This window comes from Haliotis rubra, unplaced genomic scaffold (assembly GCF_003918875.1).
Source record: "Haliotis rubra isolate DU_JTF1 unplaced genomic scaffold, ASM391887v1 Scf204, whole genome shotgun sequence".
Classification (NCBI taxonomy): Eukaryota; Metazoa; Mollusca; class Gastropoda; order Lepetellida; family Haliotidae; genus Haliotis; species Haliotis rubra.
The window spans coordinates 1,539,857-1,557,846 of NW_025766048.1; the positions used below are offsets into that span (position 1 = coordinate 1,539,857).

The 17,990-nt window shown below is 39.6% G+C and overlaps 1 protein-coding gene across 1 annotated transcript; it reads left to right on the forward strand.

Annotated features, from left to right (window-relative positions):
- The first annotated feature begins 4,425 nt into the window (after positions 1-4,425).
- On the forward strand, positions 4,426-15,061 carry LOC124275924. The gene is made up of 4 exons (XM_046711624.1): positions 4,426-4,991; positions 13,572-13,643; positions 14,113-14,184; positions 14,525-15,061. The coding sequence occupies exons 1-4, from the start codon at positions 4,454-4,456 to the stop codon at positions 14,923-14,925; spliced, it is 1,083 nt and encodes a 360-aa protein (XP_046567580.1). The 5' UTR covers positions 4,426-4,453; the 3' UTR covers positions 14,926-15,061.
- The last annotated feature ends 2,929 nt before the right edge of the window (positions 15,062-17,990 follow it).

Consider the following 17,990-nt stretch of genomic DNA (forward strand, 5'->3'; position numbering starts at 1 on the left):
CTTAAAGTAACGAAATTGAAGGTAAATATAAACTTAATTCTATTATATATTTTGGATTTTACGGGAATTTGAATCAATTTAGAAAATGTATCAATGGTCGTTTCCCAACTAGTGCCTATTTTACCCCCATGAGTGCCTTGCCGTACGTGCTTTCGGTTTCATCAAAGGTGGGTACAATTACAAATATTGGGATAATGTTTTCTGATCTGTATTGATTAGGTATTGAGCCGTTTTCTTTGAATGTTTTTGAGTTCAGATTCTGCTTATGAACGCGTATTGTCAAACATCCTTCGTGTCTTGTCACCTAAACAAACCGCGAGTTTGGACACGCCCTTACGCGTCACCTACGGCTGTCAACAATGTCAGTGTCGGAAGGTTCATCCAACAAAATCATTATACACTTGATAAATATGATAGTTTTCTTACAAAGACAATAACATTTACCTAATCAGACCATGTAATTAACTTCAGCGAAATAGTTGGATCTATCAAAAGGATGGCACATTGGAGTTGTTTGTTTACCGCCGTTGCCATGATCGTTCCTGTTCGTCATTGTAACATTGAGATTGTTTTTGTTTATAAATAATTAAACCGAAAGTTACTAATTTTTAGAAAATGGGAAATTTCAGTGTTTTATCTTCACCAAATAACAAAAATATTTCATTATGAAGAAAATATTAGACTGGGTACCACTCGACGTGATGTGCCTGAAGTCAACAATGGCCGTTAGTTGCGTCTGTGTGCCGAGAATTTTGGCGAACATACTTTTAATTCGCGGGAGTTTCGTTTTAAGGTACACAAACTAATTGAATATTATATATTTAGAAAGCTGAGAATTAATGCATTCCATACATAAGTCAAATGACACGTAAATCCCACTTGTTGAATAATTATTTGGGGATGTCATTATGCTGCTCTCCTGTCGAATTGGTTCAACAGTAGCATTGAGAGGATTAAAATGTAACGTGTTTTTGGACAACCGGACCCTGGCAATTAACAATAAAAATGTGAGATGGACACGATTTGAAGCTTTATCTCACTGAGTGTAAAGACAGGGACAAGACCCTGTGATACAAACAGTTGTATTTCGTACGGCAACTACAAGTATTGAAAAGTACGTGGCTTGTTTACGACAGAATGGTGTAACTTGATATGTCGTCTCTTACCTCTAGCTGTAGGGTTGGAAGCATGCTAAGGCTATACCAAAAAAGGATGGAGATTCCTGCATATTCAGAGTAAGAATGCTTGATGACTGATTCTGTCTTCACTGAAGGCCAGGTTTTTCGAGACTGTGTGTTACACACAACACTGTAAGACTTTGGACCAAATCCAAAAGACTATATATGATGACAGTATGAACCTACGTTGATGTAATGTGGTATCCGTCTCCCCTATCCACAAAACACCAGCGTTGTATCAGAGGATCAACAACCCTGTACAATACACTGCGTCACCAGAGTCCCGTGGGCCACCTAGGTCCCATCTCTGAAATTAAAACGCTATAAATATTTACTTGATGAGCCAGGTCGTGTGTGATGTCGTCCAGCACAGACTGTTAGGCCCACGGGCTTGATGATGCCGTTAGTGTATGCTTGCACAAGTCACAAGGGTAAAAATTAATAGTTTAAATGATAATTTCAAAAAACACGATAAAGAATAGACCGGGGTCCTTGTACTGTCCACTTATCTAGACTTGCCTCTTCGGAGGATAGAATTACTATACATCCATGGTCGCAGCATTCAGTACAGCCTTGGAGCAATCATACCGTCAGTGTAGACCAGACAGATAGCGCGGTATGTGATGCAGTCCCTTAGTCGGTCTAACAGTCCCTGAACCACATAATTTTCTCTACTGCCTTGCCCTCCCCGCAATGCTAAAGCCCTCAACAAAGCCAGTATAGATTTCCCCAATCTCCCAACTAACTGGGTTTCTTTTCAATATAAATTCGTAAATTTGTTACTATCAGTATTATATATATAATATATTCAGGGACTAAGCGTTAGTCTACAGACCCAGTTCTCCATACTGTAAGTCTCTAGACAGGTGTATGCTTAAAGCGCTAACATTGTGATCCCGGCCATTAGATCACTGTCTATAACAAAGCAAACTGCCCGTGAGTCGCTAGAAAAAAAACATCCCACCGGGTACCCATGCATTACTGGTTAGGCAGAGAATTTTCAAATAAAGTCACAATGGTGAGACCACATAAAGTGGTTCGTTTTGCTGCTTGTACTCGACTCCTAGAAACTCTCACGAGTCAGAGCGCCAAGAATGGTCACCCATCCCAGGACTCTCCGAAACCAATACGGCTCATGTTCAATTAACACTCAGGCTTCGTCCACTTCCCACACACCCCACACAGTACAGAGTGGTTCTCACACATCCCATACAGTACACAGTCTCACACCACCCACACAGTACAAAGTAAGTCTCACATACCCCACACAGTACAGTCTAACACCACGCACACAGTACACAGTGGGTCTCACGTACCCCATACAGTACACAGTCTCACACCACCCACACAGTACACAGTGGGTCTCACACCACCCACACAGTACAAAGTAAGTCTCACGTACCCCACACAGTACAGTCACACACCACCCACACAGTACACAGTGTCACACCACCCACACAGTACAAAGTAAGTATCACACAACCCCACACAGTACACAGTGAGTCTCACGTACCCCATACAGTACACAGTCTCACACCACCCACACAGTACACAGTGGGTCTCACGTACCCCATACAGTACACAGTCTCACGACACCCACAGAGTACAGTCTCATACCACCCACACAGTACACAGTAGGTCTCACGTACCCCATACAGTACACAGTCCCACACAACCCACACAGTGCAGTCTCACAACCCCCACACAGTAAAAAGTAAGTCTCACGTACCCCATACAATACACAGTCTCACACCACCCACACAGTACCCCATACAATACACAGTGGGTCTCAAGTACACCATACAGTACACAGTCCCACACCACCCACACAGTACAAAGTGAGTCTCACGTACCCCATACACTACACAGTCTCACACCACCCACACACAGTACAGGTGGGTCTCACGTACCCCATACAGTACACAGTCTCACACCACCCACACGGTACACAGTGGGTCTCACACACCCATACACTACACAGTCTCACAGTTGTGTGCCGAGGACCCGTGTGTACTGTGTTGGTTGTGTGAGACACCAGTGTGCTGCTGTGTGGGTTGTTGAACCTACTGTGTACTGTGTGTGGGTTGATAGTGACAATCGTGTACTGTGTGGGTGGTGTGAACTGTGTACTGTATGGGGTACGTGAGACCCACTGTCACTGCTGTGTTGGTTGTGTGAAGACCCACTGTGTGCTGTGTGGGTTGTTTGAAACCCCTACCGTGTACTGTGTGGGTTTGTCAATGAACCTGTGTACTGTGTGGGTTGTGTGTTTACCGAGTACTGTGTTGGTTGTGTGAGACCCACTGTATTGTGTTTGTTGTGCGAGACCCACTGTTTACTCTGTGGCTTGTTGTGAGACCCACTGTGTACTGTGTGTGGTTAATGACATCCACTGTGCACTATGTGGGTTGTGTGACACTGTGTACTGTTTGGTGGTGTGACACTGTGTGTTATGTGGTTGTGTGAGACTCACCTGTGTTACTGTGTGGGGTTGTGTGGCTGATTGTTAATGTGTGTGGGTTGTGAGACTGTGTACTGTATGAGGCACTTGAGACCCACTGTGTACTGTGTGGTTTGTGTGACACTGTGTGGCTTTGTGGGTTGTGTGACACTGTGTACTGTGTGGGTGGTGGGAGACTGTGTGCTGTGTGGGATATGTGAAACTGTCTCACACAACTCTAATAGTTCACCGTCTCTCACACAGTCCAAGAGGATGTTTCTAATCGTACATTTTCCACACACACTACACAGTAGGTCTCATAGAACTTGTGCGTGTTATGGGGAACGACAACATTGGGTTTATTTACCCGTTTTCTGAAGAATTGAGGCTCGCCTCGCCTTCCATGACCGGGGGACTCAAGTCTGGAGACGTCCTGCCGAGCGCTGTACACAGGTTAACGTCGTACAGCACGATCGTATTTAGGGTGGGTCCATAATGGCATGGGTGGTTTCACAATGACTGGTCGAACTGCGTCTCAAGTTGTTCAAGACAGGGCCTCAGGTTAATACTATCTCGAAACATAATTGCAACAGTCACGGTGCCATTTGCTAATTTTGCTAATACAATTGGTCTTACGTGTATGGTGGCAATACACAGATCAATGGTGGGATGACATCTCAATATTCTCAAGTAGGTATCGCCATGTCAGTTATTGATGCCACGTGTACGCACACCACTGGTGGAGAATGTGTTTCCCCGAGTTGGCATTTTGCTGGAGTCGGGCTATATTAAAGCCGTGTGCCGACGGCGAGGCAGTCGTCTTCCTAGCTGCGCGATGGAGGTATCAACAATTATATTCTTCAGTCTGCTGTTGTGTGGTGTGAAAGCCATCCATGCTGATGCCAGTTTGGCAGCCTTGGCTACACGGGTGCGTCTGGTGGAACGAGAGATCAATTTGTGGAAGCAGGATGCTGTTAATACTGACACTAACCTGATCAACAAGTTTGAAGTGTTGGAGTCATCACTGAAAGAAGAACTGACTGAAAGATTCCTCCCTCTCTTGATAAAGCCTCTCGTCAAACAAGCTATAACCGACATCATGAACGAAGACTATATTGGCAACATTATTACCGGACATGTTCTCAGGGAAGTTCAAAGCCTTAAAGCAAATGTGCAAAACACAAAGACACAGCTCAAAACCTTGGCAGAACAGCTGAGACGTGTTGAACGGGATAGAGACACTTACAGAAAGAGTCTTCGAAAACAACGTCGCAGTTTGACCAAAGACATCCGTGAATTACAGATTCAGCTCAATCACACTGTAGCTGACCTGCGTGATGCCAGGACCACGACGTGTCCCTTAACGACAGCAGGTGAGACTTTCGTCAGATATTAATACAGCTTAATTAACACTATATCTTGATATTCCAACCGGAAGATATGAAAATAACAACATTATTTCGTTTAAATTAAGCAAATGTTTTACAGTCATACTGCATGCACATTCAGTATCTGTCTTCTGCTTTTGAAACAATATGTTGCACGTGCATGTTCAGCGTTTTCACTGTGGAAAACGTTCAGGTCCAAATAATCATTTTTGTTTCAAAGGCTGTTTGTAAACTAGTGAACAAGATAACTTATTGTTTATTGTCAACATCATTTAGCGTTCAGAGGACATATTAACGTATTGCTTAGTGGCCATGGTAACATGGGGTTAACGGTCATGTCAGCGTATTGTTTATTGGCCATGTTAACTTTGGGTTCAAGGGACATGTCAACGTATTGTTTATTGGCCATGTTAACATAGACTTCACTGTACATGTCAGCGTATTGTTTATTGGCCATGTTAACATAGACTTCACGGTACATGTCAGCGTATTGTTTATTGGCCATGTTAACATAGACTTCACGGTACATGTCAGCGTATTGTTTATTGGCCATGTTTACATAGACTTAACGGTACATGTCAGCGTATTGTTTATTGGCCATGTTCACATAGGGTTCACGGGACATGGCACCGTATTGTTTATTGGCCATGTTAACATGGCTGTCACAGTACATGTCAATGTATTGTTTAGTGGCCATGTTAACATAGGGTTCACTGTACATGTCAACGTATTGTTTATTGGCCATGTTAACATAGACTTCACGGTACATGTCAGCGTATTGTCTATTGGCCATGTTAACACGGGGTTCACAGGACATTTGTCGCTTCTTGTGCCCCTTGTCCACATTTTTGTTAGCACATCGTAACGTAGAGAACTAAATCAGTGACACAAAACAGTTAAGATCAGTGAATAACTGAGACAGCACACTGAAACACACTGGATATGAGTTACAATCATAAACATGTGCCGTCGTCTTTGTCGGTTTAGCCTTACAGTGCTCCAGTAAGATCCAGGGCCCCGCCCCTCTTATGCAGCTTGAACTGCCCCAACACTGACCCACCACCACCCAGGACTCGAACTCGGTTCATCAGGCTGGCTCATCATTACAATGAAATAGCCACACTTCCCACTGTCCCCCCTCGCCCTATGTACAAATCCAGTAATGAGGTTGTATATGTGGGGCAAGCGCTACATATCTCATCTTATTGTAAACCCATGGACAAATCCAGTAATGAGGCTATATATGTGGGGCAAGCGTTACATATCTCATCTTATTATATACCCATGTACAAATCCAGTAATGAGGTTATATATGTGGGGCAAGCGCTGCATATCTCATCTTATTATATACCCATGTACAACCCCAGACTCAATAATCATTGCGTGAAATTTACAGGGAACTGACTAAAACCATGGTATTCTGAATGGGCGGACGTGTTATGGATACTGTATATTAACATAAATATCTCGGTATGTATTTCACACGTGGACTGAGTTGAGGAATACATGCAGTCTACACTTAAAATAAACTCAGAAGACCACACATTGTCTTTCAAGGCTATTTTTAGTGTTTTAAATTCAGTGTAAGTACGACAATGGTTTTGTTTGACAGAATGATCGCAGATATTTACATCTAAGCCTCTGGAGCCTTATGATATCCAAATATGCATTGAAATTGACATTTATTTATATTTTTGTAAACAAATATTAGAAGTTTGGATACAAACAGTCAGTGAATTAGGGAAGTACCCAATATGCTTATACAATTCGTGTCCATGTCATGGCACAGTTAACGCGAAGTGTGTTGTAATATGTTACTTTCATCTGATAAAACCGGAGGCCAAACTTCGGTTGGATAGAAATATTTCCATACTGAGTTGTTGATCAGGGTGCCGTTCCACTAACCGATCTTAGCCCTACGCCAATCGTAAACCCTAAAATCCCAATCTTAGTGTGACGTTACGATCGGCTTACCGTTCCACTAACCAATCTTACCCAAGTCAATCGTAAAGTTAAGATCCAAAGTCTAAGTTGCTCAGGACCAACTTAGGATCGCTAAAATCAATCTTAGAGAAACCAAAGTGGTGGCTTTCATAGTCTATATGAAGAAGAAGAAGAGCGAGCATTTCACCGTGAGCGTCCCCTAATTCTTTACTAACCATGAAATGAATTTGTTAATTCTGTGATGTAAACAAACACTGCACTGAAGCCTTACAAATGTCAGGCCAGTCTGACCCCTGTCGTCATGGGAACACAGCCGAGGGTGTCGGTGTAATACATTTGTACAACAATATTACAACGTCATGGTTAAGAATAGGGACGGGTCGTGAAGTGAACAATGTTCTGAAACAAAAAGATACAAATATGTTTGATTTCACATGCGCTTATTTGGTAGGGGATTCTAAATTTTAAGGCAGGCCGCGTGTTTTTCAAGACCAGAGACTAGACTACATTCTAGATACGTTATCAGATGATGTGCTTGTGGCAAAGTAGAGGCCAGTCTGTCGTACAGACTCTGAAGCAAATATATCCAAGAAAGCCAACGCAAGTCTAGAAAATGTGACAAGTCTAGATTTCCTCAGCTTCAGGTCTGAAAATGAAGAAAGTCTCAGGGCTCCTTTTTATTATATTTCATGTATGTTTTACTATGAACATTTTTCAGTAAAATATGTTCATTTCAGAGACTAGTTGTTAGTCTAGGTAGAGGCGTTCAGCCGCACTTGCCCCTGAAACCAAGGTGCTCACTACCCTAATATTTTGCTCGAGGTTTTTTCTCCGCGTTTACACTTGGTTCCAAAACTACTTCCTCGCATTTCTCTATCTCTCGCACGAAAGAGTCTCGATCTAAGCTTGGATCGGATCGTAAGATCGGTTAGTGGCACGGGTGTATGTAACTTTTAGCTAAGTGGATTGTAAAATTGGTGTAACTTGCTAAGATTGATCTCAGATAAGATCGGTTAGTGGAACGGCGCCAGTACTTCAGTCGAAAGGACAAGGTATGATAAGGGTGGTTTTTGGCCCACAAACAGAATTGGCTGAACACATGTTATTTGTTTAGAGACAAGATGGTTTTGCATAAAAAAGCTATTTTTTAAATGATCTGAGGCCATAATTTCAATGTAGAGGGGCCAAAAATGGGTTTTATCAGTTCCCATGAAAAAATAACAAGAAATCTGAAATATCAGTGTGCCATAATGACTTATATACAACTATCAGTTTATTTACATACAAACAGTATCAGTTTTGCAACAGGTATTCATGATGAAGAAACATGTCAACATCAATCACAAGGTTTTAACGTCAAGGGGCCCAATTAGGGTTGCAATACATTGTGGACAGTAATTCAATTACTTGCCAATTGATTACAAAAAAGCTCATTATTCACAACTTTCTTTGCAAACATAAACTATAGGTCAATTTTACAACATGTACTTACGATAACCAATCATGTCCCACGAAAAATCACAGGGGGCCCATTTTAGGTCTAATTACATTTTGGGCACAGCTTGATTTTAACAAGTAAGTGTTAAAAGTCAGTATTCACAACCGGTTTTAGCAAATATACAGTAAACATCTCATTCACAACATGTTATTACAATAACCAATCATGTTGCACTAAAAATCACAGGTCTTGACCTCAAAGGGGCCTATTTCAGGTGAAATTACATTCTCGGCACAGCTTGATTTTAACACCATGTAAGTGTTAAAAGTCAGTATTCACAACATTCTTGCAAATATATACAGTAAACATCTCATTCTCAACATGTTGTTATAATAACCAATCATGTTGCACTAAAAATCACAGGTCCTGACCTCAAAGGGGCCTATTTCAGGTGAAATTACATTCTCGGCACAGCTTGATTTTAACACCATGTAAGTGTTAAAAGTCAGTATTCACAACATTCTTGCAAATATATACAGTAAACATCTCATTCTCAACATGTTGTTATAATAACCAATCATGTTGCACTAAAAATCACAGGTCTTGACCTCAAAGGGGCCTATTTCAGGTGAAATTACATTCTTGGCACAGCTTGATTTAACACCATGTAAGTGTTAAAAGTCAGTATTTACAACATTCTTGCAAATATATACAGTAAACATCTCATTCTCAACATGTTGTTATAATAACCAATCATGTTGCACTAAAAAGCACAGGTCTTGACCTCAAAGGGGCCTATTCCAGGTGAAATTACATTCTTGGCACAGCTTGATTTAACACCAAGTAAGTGTTAAAAGTCAGTATTCAAAAATCTTCAAAAAGTAATTATTCACAACTCATTCACAGCAAAGATATATAAAACATCCACTTTCACTCTTCATCCACATGGTCATCAATCTCTGAATCAGTTTCTGAATCACTGTCAAGAACTGCAGCATTCAACCGTGTATCACTAGAGTTGCTGGAAACTGGCATATTGTTTTGGTGTCTGCCATACCCAGATCTTCTCTCAACTGAAAAACAGATGACTATATCAAAAGAAAATTCTATTTTAAAACTTTGATATTATAAATCTATTCAAGGGTAACATTACTTTTTTATTTTCAAATGTCAGTAATCTGGCCTTGAAGGCTTATGCAGATTTAATCACCACTGAGACATCAGTATTTCTGAAATTCTGTCACATTAAATTAGAAAATTGAAGAAAAAAATATTGTTTATTTTTTAGCACTCATATTATGCTTACCTTCCACCTCAAGTTTTAAGTTGTCATCTTCATGAAATGACACTCCTGAAATCAGTCCAAGCAAATTTCTCTTATCTGAAAACAAATATTTGAAATCATAAAAGAATTATCATTATGTTCAAGAAATTGGTGCTTTCTAATTTTTCTAATGCTAAACATGTCAATAGTATAGTTATATAGGGAAGGGAATTGACCTCCAAAAGCATAATCAATTGTTGAGGCCACTTTTTGATCAATTATAGATATAAGATAAATACAACTATTAGAGCACATGAAAACAAAGGTAATCAGTCCTCAGTTTTAATATGACAATTGAAACCAATAGTCATTGATTCTGTAAACATATTTTTAAGAAGAAAGAGTGAACGCTTTAATTGATTATGTGATTTGGTTATCGGTAATTGACTGGCAGCCCACAAAATATCCATAAACTAATTATTTGTTTGATCAGTGCACCACTAATTAACAGCTCCGGACAGTTTGTAAATATTTACTTAAAGAAATTACCATACTATCATTTTGAAACAATGCTTACCTTCTACAGGTTCTTTATTGTGTGGGAACAAAGTGGAAAAGTCAGTGTCTTCAGGCTTAAACAAGATTTACATGATGTTAATTCAAGTTTGTTTGAACAGTGTAACTTACATTACCAAACTTAAGAATTTTTTTTTACAAAATTTGTATTTCATGTGGACAAGTTTTGTCAGCCAATTTACAATGTTTAAGTTAACTTTTGAAGAAAAAAAAAGATGAAAAGAAAAAAAACATTAGGATTTGAACCTGAATGTCTGATAACAGAAAAAACTGAGAGGCCATCACTGTAACCACTAGGCTACAGATTCTACTGTTACTCTTTGTCACTTTAAGCTTATATATTACACTTTGCAACCATGTGTCACTTGACGTCTGCTTGCTTTTCATAATCTGCTAGACCTTGATACAATGTTCTTATTCTAACAATATTAAATGTAGCCTGATATATCAAAAAAACATCAAGGTACATTATTTTTGTTAAAATGTGTATGTTTATACACAGTTACATCCAGTGGAATGCCAGTGTTATTTGACAGTGACAGGTGACACAGAGGGGTTTGCTAAACAGATGATAGAACAAATATGATAAAATTCTAGCATAATTACAAAGATTCTCACCTTTAGAATGCTGCCTGATCATATTTTGAAAAATCTTCTGATGTCTTCTTATTTTTCCAGCAGTGATCAACAGGGTCTCCAAAAAAAACTATCCTTGTTTACCTCAAAGTAATCAGCCTTGAGAGTCCCTTACGATATTGAAATTTGTTAATAAACATGTTTGATAAGTTCATTTTAGTGCTCTAAAACATTCAAAATAGTAATGAATCATGGTATAGTTGTGTAAATGTGGCGAATAGTTTTCAGAGATATTACTTTACGCCACTGTTTATTTTTGAGATGTTGTATGGGGCAATTTCATACAACAGAAAAAATGTACTTTTTTAAACATTTTGATATGAGCAAAAGCGTGACCCACCACAATTTTTTAGGAGTGCATTCTAATTTACTCTCTTCATGTGTGGTGAAAAAATTGGGATGGGTCAAGCTTTTGCTCACACTTTTTTATCACTCTGAAAATATGAAAATGCAGGTTTTTCGAAGATATTGTAAAATAGGTTAACTTTGAGGTCTTCAAAGAGGACAAAAACAGCACTAAAACGTATAAAAAAACCATATGGAGGTAATTTCAACAATTTATTTAGCATTTTGTATGCTACAATTATCATGTTATAGAACTTTGAATATCATGAAATTTTGTGGGCCAAAAAGAGCCTTTATCATACCTTGTCCTTTGACAGAAAGATTTGAAATCATCTCTGCTCTGCGCTCATAATTTCAGTTCAATTCTCCTGACCACTATGTAACTAATGACATCACATTTATCAACTTACTTATAGTTCCACAATGCACAATCCCATAGGCCGCCATGTTAAAGGAAATCACGGCACTGTACACGTGTTGATTAAATTGTTGTCATTCGATAAATAAGCTATGGAAAATTAAAAACAGATATTATGTGATTGTAGGTACGATGATTCCTCACAAATGTACAAAATTTGACTTGGATCATACGCAAATTAAATTCATGAAAATGCTTTATGCTACATTAAATTAACATGTTAACAAGTCTATGGAAGTTACGTCAAGTGTCCGAATATAACTGGCCCGGGTCTATATCTTGTGTTCTGCGTCAATGAATAACTGCACTGCATTGAAATACAGTCATTGGACATAAGTATTCGTCATTGTGCATAATTTCTATAGACTTAATTGTTAACTTCGTGCTGCTAGAAACATCATCTTGAATTTATTTGTCGTTTGATCTTGTTGATATTTTACACGTGTCATGAATCATCTCAGCTGCAAAGACATAATTTCCGTTTTATTTTCCATTCGGTATTTCAAGAATGACTGCACTTTGATTGATGCGTGTCATGGTTAAGACAATTTTTAACATGGCAGTCTATGGGGAAAGAATACACAAGGTTGTATATATATGTTGCTCATGTAACTACAATGCGGAAAATACTTGAAGGAACATTACATGGAAATTATGTATCTGTGACCAAGATGATTTCCTAACAACCTGCAAAATTTGACAACCAAATAACGAAAACCGAATTAATGAAAATTATTACAGCTACACTAAATAACATGCAAGTCTATGAGAATTTTGCCGACTGACGAATACTTATGTCCCATGAGTATACATCCCCCCTTTATAGCACACGACCGACAGTATCACCTGAATGTTTACATTGAAGGCCTGTAGCTTAGCTCTTTTAACACTGAAACCTTTATGTGGAACACATGTATTTCTGCAACACTTTTAAAAAATGCAGTAGAATGTAGATTATGGAAAGGCAACTATACTTTTTTCTCGTTATTTCTAATAATATTGAAACGGAGAATGTTAATCACTCGGACAGCCGACATTTCGATCTTCACCACCTCACACTGCCACATGTTTGTACACTTGTTGTATATCAAAGCACGCTGCTTCCAACAACAAGTACGGTTGTGTCAGCTACAGTTTCCGCCTCAGTTAACAGTTGTGTGAGAATTGCACTGCCGGCATAGCTCGATATGCTGACATTTTGTGAATGCTTCACAGAGTTTTCCTGACACAAATTACAACTGTGTTGCACAAACACCGAGGAAAGTTGCAATGCTGCCCTACACATTGCGTGATAAACACTGAAGTTTTAATCTGCTTCACATTAGAATTTACGGAATTGCCTAAAATACCATGTACACTAAACAGGAAGGGTGGGGTGGGGACATAATGGAAAGGCATTTTGAATTCCAGTCACGATTAATGAAGTCAGACTAAGCAGGTGGTGATTCCATAAAGAGGAATTATGAGTAGGTATAAGTGCAGATGTTTTTGTTTCTTTATCTACTTTTACTTTCAGTGTAATAATGTAAATAATGATGTATGTTTATATATGAAGTCCCCGTAGAATATACTCGCCCCTAACCTAGCACCAACCCTGGGGGCGAACAGATGCTTCAGTTTCACCGTTAATGTTTATATTTTAAAAAAACCAAAAAACAATCTATTCAGTTACAAAATTTCAACAAAGAGGAGCATTTGTAAAAATAAATTTAGGAAGTGTTTCTTTTTTTTCCTGCAGAGACACGCGGTCTTTTATGAACAGGTATCTCAATCAAATCAAACCACATATTAATATTTAATACCTCTGCTATAACTGATTTATTTTGAATTTATTCATACATACTATTGAAAGGCAAAACATTTGTGGGAACGAAAACTGAGACCAGTAGTTATAATGCTTACGTGCTATGTATAGTTTTCTGACTAAAATATTCCCTGTTTCAGCCTCCACTGACCCGAGCCCGAGCAACACGGCTTCACTAGCGCCAGTGACGACACAAGACTCTGATCTACACGGTAGGTTAGAAAACCCAGCAGGCAGGAAGCTCAGTCCTTAATTTTGCCTACATTTATCACGCTAATGTATATACCCGTGGAGATTCTGACTTGAGGGATGAGTCTAACCTATTATATCGATCGACGTTCATGTTGTCAATCACAGGATTTCAAACTGTAAAAACTAAATATAAGAAGTTTTACTTTTTTCCTGCATAGACACTCGGTCTCGATGAATCGTTATCTCAATCAAATTGAACAATATATTCTTCCATCAGAGATGCATTTAGAATTTAATAGTACATAATATTGAAAGGCACAACATATGTGGAAAGGCAAAAACAGAGCCAGGGATTGGATTCAGAAAATGACTAATAATCCAGAAAATGGCCCATTGTCAAAGTTATCTATCCCAATCCCTGCAGAGGCCAGTAGTTATAATACGTGTGTGTTATATATAGTTTTCTGAACAACATATTCCCTGTTTCAGCCTCGACTGACCCGAGCCCGAGCACCACGGTTCCACCAACGCCAGTGACAACACACGACTCTGATCCACACGGTAGGTGGGAAAACCCAGCAGGCAGCCCTATATCTGATTGCCCTAATACATACCAAACAACATTTGTACTGACATTATCAACTTGTAAAGTTCAACAAACATCATCACTCTCCACACGTACACAAAATAATGCTACAACTTCTGGTTCAACAGAAAGTTTTGTATTAAACACACCATCCATAATTCCAGAAACCACATGTTGACATTCCCGCCATGTTGTATTGTTGTCAGCCATGATGGAATTGTTTAAACGATGCAGCAATGTCCGAGTCACGTATCAACATGGTGAAGACATTGTAGATGTGTGACACAGATGTCTGATGTTTACTTTGTGTTGCAGCGACTCCATCACCAGCAGGCCGCCGCCTCTACTTCGCCAGCAAGGACGGTGACCTGGAGACAGTGAAGCGGATCCTGGCAGCGGGTCACGTGGACATCAACACGAGAGGAGGATGGTGGAGCAGGACACCGGTGATGGCGGCAGCAGACAGAGGACACAGCGATGTGGTGGAGTTCCTGGTGGGTAGAGGGGCTGATGTGTCGCTGGTGGACAGTAGAGGTGACAACGTCCTTCACTGGGCCTGTTATGGTGGAGACCTGGAGACGGTGAAGCTGATCGTGTCCAGGAACCTGGTGGACATCAACGCCAGGAACAACGACGGGAACACAGCGGTCGACATAGCGAGACACTATGGACATCAGCGAGTGGTGGAGTTCCTGAGGTCACGTGGTGGACACTGAAGTCGGTGTCGGTGTGGACGGTGACGGTGCACATGTCGTTACTGACACTGACGCGGTGTGTGCCGTCCACGTTGTCGTGTGTCACGATTCACGTGATTTCCTTTTACTTTGTGAATAGAAATAAAACTTGTTGAAAATATTTTCAGACATTTTGTCATTTGTTGTGTTTGGAACCTCGCGTGATCAGGTAAGAAAATTGTGAAGTGAGTGTAAACATAAACGGTGAGTGATTGGACGTAAACGTCGCCCGTCTTAACATAATTCTGTGTTAATTTTGTTCTGAGAATATCGCGAATTGTGAAACCGACAACAACAAACTGTTTGTTTACATGACGCTGCACTCTGTGACCTCAGACTGGGTTCACCCAGTGACATGGCGCCATTTGTACAGTGACAGTGACGTCACACTGCTGGTGACGTCACAGATATACACTGAGGTGCCCGGCCGTCTTCTCTCAGCCAGATAGGACAGAGAGCGGCGCAATATGCTGGCATCGTGCCATACAGCACAAACAGTATCTGTCAAATACCATGTGTTGGGTATCGTTTAACAAGGGAAGGATGGACATCTGTAGCTGATTACTACTGAGATTTAACCTTTTTTGGTGCCACAAGGAAATGTACCCTTTCTGTAGTGACAAAACACACGGTATACAAAATCAAACACATGACAATCATCACCCAAATTATCTCAGATTTGTTAAACCTGGATGCCGGAATGACAAACACTTCCCCCTCTTCTCTGTTTCCTGATCTAAACATATTGTTTTTTAGGTAAAGTACAATTGCTGAAATGACCGGTAAGAATTATGTACTTGGTAAATCTCGCCATTTTTGGACACATGAAGAGTTCGCCATTCGCGGCATCGTTTACTGTATGTTGTAAAGGTGAATATCGGATATTAACCCGTTGAACTGAATTTGAAAAATAGCCAGTTAGTGATTAGTGGTATGTGTTTTTTATGTGTTATCAAGTCGCCAATGACTATACTGAAACCCCGCCTATAACACTGAAATCGTTTGGACCGTCTCGGGAGCAGGCAAACACACACGCCGAAGTGAGCTCTCCGTTATGTTTGATAGTGTTTACTGAAGCATGTTTCACGTAAGCTGGTCATGAGACGCCAATTACATCACAAATATTTAACACTCAGCTCTAACCACACACCTACTTGAATTCCTTATACATTTTATAATCAATAATGCCCGATGATTTTTGTTACTAGTTCAAATAGTTGATGATATCAAGCCCCTGGATGTCGAGGTTTCTGACACAAGTCTGAAAAGTGAACGTTGTTGCGAGGAATGATCTGACAACGTTATGCATTCAGTATATATTGTGGCTTGACATAACTGACACGCATAGAGACGAGGGGCGTAACTCCGCTAGGCTTTACACGATGTCATTGTAACTCAGGTCACTTGGAGAGAATTCACTGTTGAGAAGGACACGTTATTTTCGTGAGGTTTCGTTCACGATGAACCAGACTATTCCAATACACACTGTAACCGGATACGTTTTGGTAGTAACAGAAATGACAAGAAATGTTGAAAGCGCACAACATGTGAAATCATTACCTCGTGGTTTGTTTTATAGATATGTTTGCGAGGTCGGAAAATAGGACAGTTGTATGTCCATTAGTTAATATATGTACCTCTCACATAATGTACGTAGATTCTATAGAGACTTCGGTTTGGCAGCCGTGCTTTCCACAGAACATGAAATGAATTACTTACAATTTAAATAAATGTCCTGAATAGTTGATTGTGTATTTTGATTTACCGTGAAATGAAACAATAGTTCAAAACATATGAGCATATTTTCAGGACAGGAGTTTCCCTCTGTTCATGATGGTGTTGCTATTTCTCTATAAAGCAAACAATTAAAGATGAAAAAATAGACCCTTTTGTATGGGACTGTCAGAATAATTATGTGAGGTTTGTTCCAAGGAATATTGGACTATTGCACACCATATGCACAAAGCACGTGTTGCAGTTATGCCTACATTTCATCTAACACTTGTGTACAGGTTACAAACTTTAATATCATTATGGTGTACTACACCAACTGTGTCACTTTCGTCTTTAAATATTGTTCAAACAAGCAAAAACTTGCAAAGGATAAAAACACGTATAGCCTATATCCATGTATGATATGATACTGAATAAGCCCAATTCTACCATGACATCAGTAAACACTGGATTGTGATTGGTTAATTAAAGTCATTCAGAGGTATATAATCACGTTATACAGGTCTCTGTTTTCCGTGCGCAATCATACATGGTTTACGGTAATGCACTATTTTTGTCTGCCCACTAACATGGCGGACACCAAACAACCTACCGATGCATCGATAAATTACGGCGATTTTACTGTCAGAAATTACACATATGTCTTTAAAGATGGATTTAGCGATGACGGGCTCGACTCACTACTTGCGTAAATCACAGCAATAGGTGTTTATACATACAAAAGTACTTCGAAAGCATGGAAACAAATATTCAGTCGAACAAGATCAAAACATCGTCTGCTTTCCGAATAAAAATTCAGCAAAAACAAATATGTTTACGTTGATTCTATGTTATGTCAGAATAGATCCAGCAATAGACTGCTACATAATTTCCCGTGTTAAATTTATTATCAGCTTTCGTCAACGATATCGCCACTGATCTTGATCCGGTAACGGAGGATGCATTAACATCGAACGCCGAAGAAAGTTTAATGCCTTCCGTCGACATAAATAAACAGTTGGGTTATCAATTCAAACAAAATGATAATTTTGAAATTTGTACTGTTTCAAATTTAGCGGTAGTAAAACACAATTACAGTATCTGCAAACCGTTCTGTTTAGCCCAACATATTTTTTCTAAAAAGTATAATATCATTGAAAAGTTATTTAGCTTAGTCATGATCCTCTTATCCATTACACTGCTTGATCTAAAAGTAGTCTATTAAAGTATAATTAATTACCTTACCGTGTTTATGCCAGAGGTACACCCTCATGTCCTGATCCATCCTTTCGGAAATATCACCACAAATCTGTCTCTTTGTCAACAGACTCGCG